General features: G+C 40.5%; 1 protein-coding gene across 1 annotated transcript; it reads left to right on the top strand.

The window, feature by feature from the left end:
• Positions 1-584: 584 nt before the first annotated feature.
• On the top strand, positions 585-7,877 carry LOC110288757 (interferon-induced very large GTPase 1-like). The gene has a single exon (XM_021155016.1). It carries the CDS (start codon positions 585-587, stop codon positions 7,875-7,877), a length of 7,293 nt encoding a protein of 2,430 aa, XP_021010675.1.
• Positions 7,878-8,250: the final 373 nt, after the last annotated feature.

The raw sequence follows: 8,250 nt of genomic DNA on the forward strand, positions 1-8,250 counted from the left end.
ATGCCAGATAGAGCCAGGAACTAGACATAAAAGGACTACTCAGCTGTCATTCCCCCTCTGTCTCTTACTCTTATTCTCCCTCTCCCTTGCCCCCTTCATTTACACTTACTCTCCCTCCCCCTTCCCCTCCATCTTCCCTATCTCTTCCTCACATGTTCCCAGCCAAACTCTTCTGGTCCTCTCTCTCTCTTTCTACCATTCTTTGTCCCTCTTTCTCTGCCTCTACCCCTTTCAAGGTCCCTTCTCTGCTTCTGACTCCCTACCCCCAATAAACTCCCTTTTATACTAGGCCTGTCACATGCCAATTATTCCTCAGGGGAACCTTAGAATGTTGTGCTAAGGGACTCCATCTCACTGAAGTATATTGCATTTTTTAAAGCACAACTGATGCTAGTATCCAACAAAACAGCTTATGCTGAGAACAACCACAATGAGAGGTTTCACACACATGAAATTGTTTTAAAATACACTTGAACAATTACATGTGAGGAAACATTAGTAATACATATTTCTGGCCACACAGCTGACAATTTCTTAGGTCAGGACACAAACAAAACTAACTATAATATGTTCCCCACAGAGCCATGGCAACAGCAAAGTGTGTCACTGATGAGTCTCAGCTAAAAAGCAGAATGAAGCACAATCTCCAGGAGATGCTGACAGAAGTGGGACTGTCTGTTGACTACTGGTTGCCTAAGCTTCAGGAAGATCTGGGTGTCACCTCTGCACAGGCCTTACAATATTTAGACAGGAACGACCTCCAGAAGCTGAACTCCCAGACAAAACACACATGGGAGAAAAGGGCTCTGGAGAATTTACTGGACTTCTCACAGCCAAACAGTGTTGCAGAGCTGCAAGAGACTCCAGGGAAGATGATAAAGAACAGGCAGAGGCAGGCAGGTCAGGCACTGCAGGCTCTGAAAGCCTTGCAGTCAGAAGGGAAGCACAGAGAGGAAGAGGCAGTGAGGAGAAAAGAAGCAGAGCTGAGACAAGCAATGGAGATCCCTGAGGAGTGCTGGCCAAATCCTGAAGTGTCCCTAAAAGACATTACTGAAATAATGGAGAGACATCTCAGTCACATGGAACAGACTCTGACTCACAGTCAAAATCTCTCAGATGGAGACCTGGTAAAACGGGCATCTGGAGGGCTGGCTCTGCAGGGAATTTATAAGACCAACCACCCAAGAAGCTTAATTCAGAAGAGAGAAGAGCTACTCAGTGTCCCTAAGCAGTTCTCATTTGTTGGCTCAGAACATGGCACCAAAATAAAAACGATGGAATTTTCATCTTTTCAAGAACAAGCCATGTTTACACAGACTATAAACATGATGGGTTTTAGTTCAGCCTCCTTGGTTAAAGGTGAAGGTTGGCGATGTAATCTAGAAGCTGGTATGGGTCAAAATGAACAGAGAGCATCTGAGAATACACACCAATCCCATTCAGAGCAAACTTATTTTTGCTCAGCCAGGTTCAGCTACATCCCATTGGCCACCTGCCATTTTCACATCAATGATCTTCAACTCTCCAAGGCTGCTCTCCAGGATCTAAAAACTATTGAAGAACTCCTGGAGCATACTACAGACCACCCAGATGGACTACCCTTACTAAGGCACAGGGCTGAAAACTTTTTCCACAGGTTTGGCTCTCATGCTAACCAGGGCCCTCTGCAACTGGGTGGAATCTACTGCTGGAAAGCCATTTCAGAAGGTTTCAAAAGAGAGCACTTGGCTGATGTAAAGCAGCAAACCAGAGAGTCTTTGAATATTTATATTACAGGTAGTTATACTGGCTTTGGAGTTAAAGTTGGTGCAAGTGTTAATATAGCAAACTCAAATTCAAAAACAGCATCATTCAGTACAACTCATCTACACTCTCAAACCAAGGTACAACTATCTGTAGCCCAGATAGGTGGACCAGCAGAAGCAGATGGAATTGCCCAATGGACAGCTGGCCTTGTAGCTAGCAATCAAACCTGGTCTGTCATTGATAGGGAACTGCAGTTGGTACCTATTTGGGACATCATCCTGTCCAGTCACAGAACTGAATTTAAGAATGCTCTTCAAGTGGCCAACTGCCTAAAAGACAACTACACTGCTCTGACTGAACTAGATGCCCAAATTCAAGAGGGGGAAGAATTTCTGACTGCTAGAAAAGAAGCTAAGCTTTTCCTAGAGGATGTGAAATGCTGGGAGGTTTCTGATCCTGAAGAACAGCTTGCAAAGTTAGTAGATTTTATGCAAACATTGAGTCAAAAAATAAAAAGTTATAACATTTGGATTAATACATGTCTCAGAGATCGGGATCTGCAAAAGTTTCTAATAAACATTGTCAACTTCTGCGAAAATTCACCCACTTATAAAACTCACTTTATTAAATCTCATTTGTGTAGCCTTCTAGAACCTCATGTCTACAAAGTTACAAACTTTCCTCAGGCACACTCCATCATACAGTGGATCAATCAGTCAGAGTCAGAAGAAGAACAAGTCAAAATTACCTCATTTTCTGAATTCATTAAAACTTTAAAGAAAACCCACAAAATCCTGATAGAAATAAGTTTCAAAAATGACTCCTCAGAAACAGTGGAAGAGGCAAAGAAACTGGCTACATATGAGGTCACCACAGTTCTTGGCTCCTTCTTGAAGTACCTCAGAGAAACACAGCAGACAGACATGCAGCTGCTGCTACTCTCCATTGCAGCTGGTGCAGGCTATCAGTTGGTAAACAGTATTTTTCAGCCTCTTCTGGGGTGTCAAGAGTTAAACTTCCTCTTGGAACAAATGGAGAATAGCCAACAAAAATACCAAGAGCTTAAAAATATTTGCAATTACAAAGCCCAGGCATTCCTGGTGCTCACAGCTCTAAGAGCCACAGTTGTAATCACAGATCTTTCTACAGAAGAGAAAGGACAACGTTTGACATTAATACAACAACATATGGGGACACTGTTGTCTGAAGAAGTTGCACATGTTCTCACAAAATATGAAGAACATCATGACTGGGAAAGTCTGGAGAATGATTTGAGATTACTCATTGAGGGGGACTATAAAGCCACCACCCATTCCTTACAAATGGATGAGGTAAAAAAACAATTGCAAAGTCTCTGCCATGAAAAGAAACAGACCTATAAACAAAAAAGTAATGAAAACAGAACAAAGGAAATGATAGAAAATGGGCCTTTCCTGGACTTACTCCAACATCTAAGCCTAGACAATTACTATCCAAAAAGGATGAGCAGAGCTGACTTCCATATGATCTATAAAACCTCTGTGTACAATTCACAGCCAAGGTCTGATAAAGAACTTCCATTCTATTACCTACAAAAGCTACTGATGTTGGATTATGGGTTCAGATATCTTGTAGTCAAAGATGATGAAAACCTGAAAAAACAGATCTCCATCGGTTCCTCCAATCATGAAAATGAAGATTTTGATCCCTATGAAGATGTCTTTAAAGACAATGACAATCCTGACAATCCTTCAGACACTGAGTCCTGGCCCCACATTCACCCAATGGATATCCAGATGGCCATTTTACACTGTGCAGATGATCTTGCCAGGCAATATATTTTGTCCAAACTTTCCATTTGTCAGTATGCACTCCCCCTTGTGGTACCAAATCCCAACACTTCTCAAATTGAATTTTATCTCTGGTCTCTCAGACAAATTAGGAAAAGTTGGCAAGATGCAAGTAAATCTCCACAGGACAAGAGCTACAGTCACAAGAATCAGCAGATGTGTCATGTCTCTACCCCCATTGTGTCCTTCATTAGGGTTGGAAATGGCCTCTCTGCTTCCAAATCTCAGATCATGAACTCTCTTCTCAGTAAACGTAAACATGATGTGTTTTTTCACAGACATTGCAGAGGAAGCAACAAACATTGTCTCCTGATGGGGGGAGTGGTGGAAATCTGCTGGTTCTGTCCTGCTGGAAAAGGTGAGGACATGTTTGACAATTGTCTGACCTTCACCAGTCTTCATGGAGATGCCAAGGAACATACCCAACAAGTCAGCTTCCTCCAACATGTCTCTTCTATCATTGTGGTCCTCATGTCAGTTTCTGATAACAATAAAGAAAACCAAAATCTTGTCAGACACCTCTGTCAGTCATCAACACCTTTGATCTGCTTGATTGATGACAAAGAAAAGACCATAGCAAATACTTCAGATAAAAGAATGAGAATTGGTATCAAGAATAGAAATGAGGCAGAATTAACAGAGGAGCTCACCAATGCCATCAAATATTTTCTAGAGCTCTCTAACACTACTCTCAGTTTAGAGGACTGTTCACAGACAGCTCGAGAGCTAGGATTCATTATTGATGAAGACCAGAGAGACTGCAAGGAAGCCAAAGAAAAGGCTCAGACTCTAATGGGCCTCCTGGAGGAATACAAGTTATCTCAGACAAAAGAAAATTTACTACCTCTTCAAGGACAACTTTGGCACCTTTGGTGTAAGAAGGACAAAGAATTCTATCATTTGAGAGAAAAGGGAAATCGGAGCATTGAACAACACAAGAGTGAGATTGAAACACAAAAAAGAATAATTCGATGTCAGCAGTTGGAAAAAGCCTTTCCTCTCAATGATTTGATGCACTCTGTTCTTCAAGTCCTCCAAGACTATTCAGAAATGCATAATAAACTCTACTTTTTACAGTGGCTGACTCTGTTTTTTGACAACCTGACAAAAGAACACCTGGAAAAATTACATGAAAGGCAGAGATCTTTGTGGTTAAGCATACAAAGAGAAAAGCAACAAGCACAGAAGAGCAACTCCCTGAAACTCTGGCAGAAGCAGATAGAAGCCATTTCCACAGAGATTCATGACTGTACTTTAGGAATTGAGCACCTTCTTCGAGAAGTTGGCCAGATCTATGAAGCTCTGGAAGAAACTTCCTCCTCTAGAGATACCTTTTTTCTCTGCCTCCCTCAAATTGCTGCAGACCTGATGATAGCTGGTGTTCCCATTGAACTAATGGATGGGGATGCTTCATATGTGCCTCTAAGGTGGGTAGCAGCTATTTTTGACAAGATCTCAGAGAAAGTTGGTGACAAAGGTCTGTTTGTTCTCTCTGTCCTTGGCCTGCAGAGCTCAGGGAAGTCTACCCTGCTGAATGCCCTGTTTGGTGTGCAGTTCACAGTCAGTGCAGGAAGGTGTACCAAGGGGGCCTACATGCAGCTCCTGAAGGTGGAAGAGACATTCACAAAAGAACTCGGCTTTAAATATGTGCTTGTTGTAGACACAGAAGGACTTCGGGCTCCAAAACTCAACAAATCTGAGAATTGGGACAATGAGTTGGCAACTTTTGTGATTGGCCTTGGAAACTTGACTCTGATCAATATTTTTGGGGAGAATCCCTCAGACATTCAGGACATTCTACAAATATCTGTTCAAGCATTTCTGAGAATGAAACAAGTAAACATCTTCCCCAGTTGCCTCTTTGTCCATCAAAATGTGGGAGAAGTTACAGCAAAAGACCAAACTATGGAAGGTCGCAGGAGACTGGAACAGAAACTGGATGAAATGACAGCATTGGCTGCTGAGTTAGAAGAGTGCTCAAACGTAACCCGCTTCAGTGATGTAATTAAGTTTGATGCCAATCAACATGTCTACTACTTTGCTCACCTCTGGGATGGCAATCCCCCAATGGCTCCTCCCAATCCTCGCTATAGCTACAATGTCCAGGAACTAAGGAATGAAATTCTTTCAACTGCCCAGCAGGAATCTAGGGGAAGGATCTTGAAAATATCAGATTTCAAATTCAGAGTTCGAGATTTGTGGAAAGCCCTTGTCAGTGAAAACTTTATTTTCAGTTTCAGGAACACCCAAGAGGTCATAGCCATAAGCAAACTGGAAACAAAGTATAATGAATGGGCCTGGGAGCTAAGGAGTCATGTACTGGACTTACAGAATCAGCTGATCAATCAGATTCAAAATGGGAAAATCCTGACACTCACATCTAATTTACTAGAGGATCCACTCAGCAGGAAATATAAAACCATCAAGGAAGAATTTGACAAATATTTTGAAGAAGACCCAGATAGTGAAATATTGGTTCAGTGGAAAGAAAACTTTGGAGAAGATCTACTATTCCTTAAAAGAAAACTTATTTCAGACACCAGAGAGAAATGCAATGAACATATCAGTCTTAAAAAAAGCCAAGAAATACTTGATAATCAAAAGCCACAATATGAAAATCAATTGTTAGTGAAGAGCAGAGAGTTAGCTTTAATTTTGAAGGGTAAGGAATTAAGTGATGAAGAGCTGCATGAGAAATTCAGTCAACTTTGGACAAGTTGGATTTATGATGTATCTTCCAGTGTCCCTCATGTCACAGAGCCTAACATTGATTTGGACTCTGAAATTATACTTTTTAAATATTTTAAGAAGGACAAAAATATTGTGGAAAGACTAAAAATAAAGTCTGGAGAAACCTTTAAAATCATGTATGACAAACATATTCAAATGAAAAAACAATACCTTTTATGTAGAAAGAGTTTAGAAACCTGTCATGTTGAATCCATCAAAAAGACAACCAACAACATTCAGTTAAAATTTACAGAAACACTTACAAACATTTGGAAAAAAAAGTGTGATTACAGTCAAAATTACTTTCATGAAATCTTGAAGATCATAGAAAACGAGCTGAAATCTGAACCCTGTGAGGGAGACTACACATTTACCAAAGACTACATCATTGACTTATCCTTATACTTATTCCAAAGAGCATCCAAGGATTTCAAGAAAATGCACGAGGCATTCAAGACTGCAAATGACCCTGTAATCTATCTGGAGAGAAAGAAAGATGATTTCTTTATGAGTTTTAAGATCTCCTGCCAAGGTGCCACCTCAATCACATCCTTTGTTGACTTCCTATGGCTCAAGCTCACTCCTGCTATCTCTGACAGCATATGGAAAATAATGGTTCAAAAAATAGCTGGAGACATGCGAGTCACCTGCCCTGAATTCAATGGAAACAGAGCTAACCTGGAGAAACATATTCTCTACTCTCTAGCAGAAGAAGAAAATTTTGATAAATACTGGAAATACATTCAAAAGCCAAAGGAATTTTTCAGGGATTACATTAGAGACCACATTACAAGATACTGTTTAGAAAAAGAGAGTGAAAAAATAAAAACATTTTTAAACATAAGTTTAGGTGACATCAAGGCTACCATCCTGTCTGCCATTCAAAACTCCACAAAGGTAGCTAAAGCTAAAGGCAGTAGTGCATCTGGCTGGCTGGATTTGTTCTGTGACCACCTAGGGAGCAACCTGATCTTCCCAAGGAGAGAACTGGTAAGCATAGAGCACCAGGAGCTAATGGATACTGAGTTCCTCAAAGAAGCCATGAGCAAAGCTTTGGATCCTGCAATGAGTAAAGTAGAAGAGGATTGTTCAAGTATGCACATGGATAAAATTGTTCCTGACATTGAGAAAATTCTCTCTGAACATCTCTGTGGCTGCTGGAAACAGTGTCCTTTTTGTAAGGCAGTTTGTACAAACACCATTCCCCAGCATGAAGGAGACCACAGTGTGCCATTCCACCGTCCTCAGGCTGTCAGTGGCTGGCGTAGGCATAAAACAGACCACTTTGTCATTGATTGTTGTACTAGTTCAGTAGCAAGTAATCATTTCTTTATTTCACATGATCTACAGGAATTCCCATACAAGAAATATAGAGAAGCAGGAGGTGATTATGCCACATGGAACATCACTCCAGACTCATCTACCCAGCCATATTGGAAATGGTTTGTCTGTCATTTCAGATCAAAGCTAGAAGAGAATTATGGCAAAAAATTTACAGGGAGAGGTAGTCTTCCAGATTTATGGACCAAAATCACAAAGGAACAAGTCCTGAATGACTTAAAAAAACAATAACACACAGACAGAACACTAGATGGGACAAACAAATTTTACTTCAGCCAAGGGAGCCTAATGGAAAACACCATGCAGGAGGAGATGCAGTAGGCAGGTGAGCTTCTTTGAAATAGACCACTCTATTGGGCAATTTTCATGCAGACCAATATAAAGTTAAACTGTCATACAATATGATTGTTTAGATGAATTAATGATTTTATAGAATTCCTTAATTGATTTAAATAGTTTAAGGGAGCTAGGATATATGATAGAAAGTTTAAGAAGATGAATTAATTTGTTCTGCTAAATAGATATGATAAAGTTACAATTAAGAGAAGAATGTGACCCTTCCCTTGTAGAATAGTGAGGGCTACATAGGTTTGAAAAGGAGTAC

The sequence above is a fragment of the Mus caroli genome, unplaced genomic scaffold (genome assembly GCF_900094665.2).
Source record: "Mus caroli unplaced genomic scaffold, CAROLI_EIJ_v1.1 scaffold_15205_1, whole genome shotgun sequence".
Taxonomy (NCBI): domain Eukaryota; kingdom Metazoa; phylum Chordata; class Mammalia; order Rodentia; family Muridae; genus Mus; species Mus caroli.

Coding starts and splice junctions, on each gene's coding strand:
- LOC110288757 (XM_021155016.1), top strand. CDS start 585: ATGGCAACAGCAAAGTGTGTCACTGATGAGTCTCAGCTAAAAAGCAGA.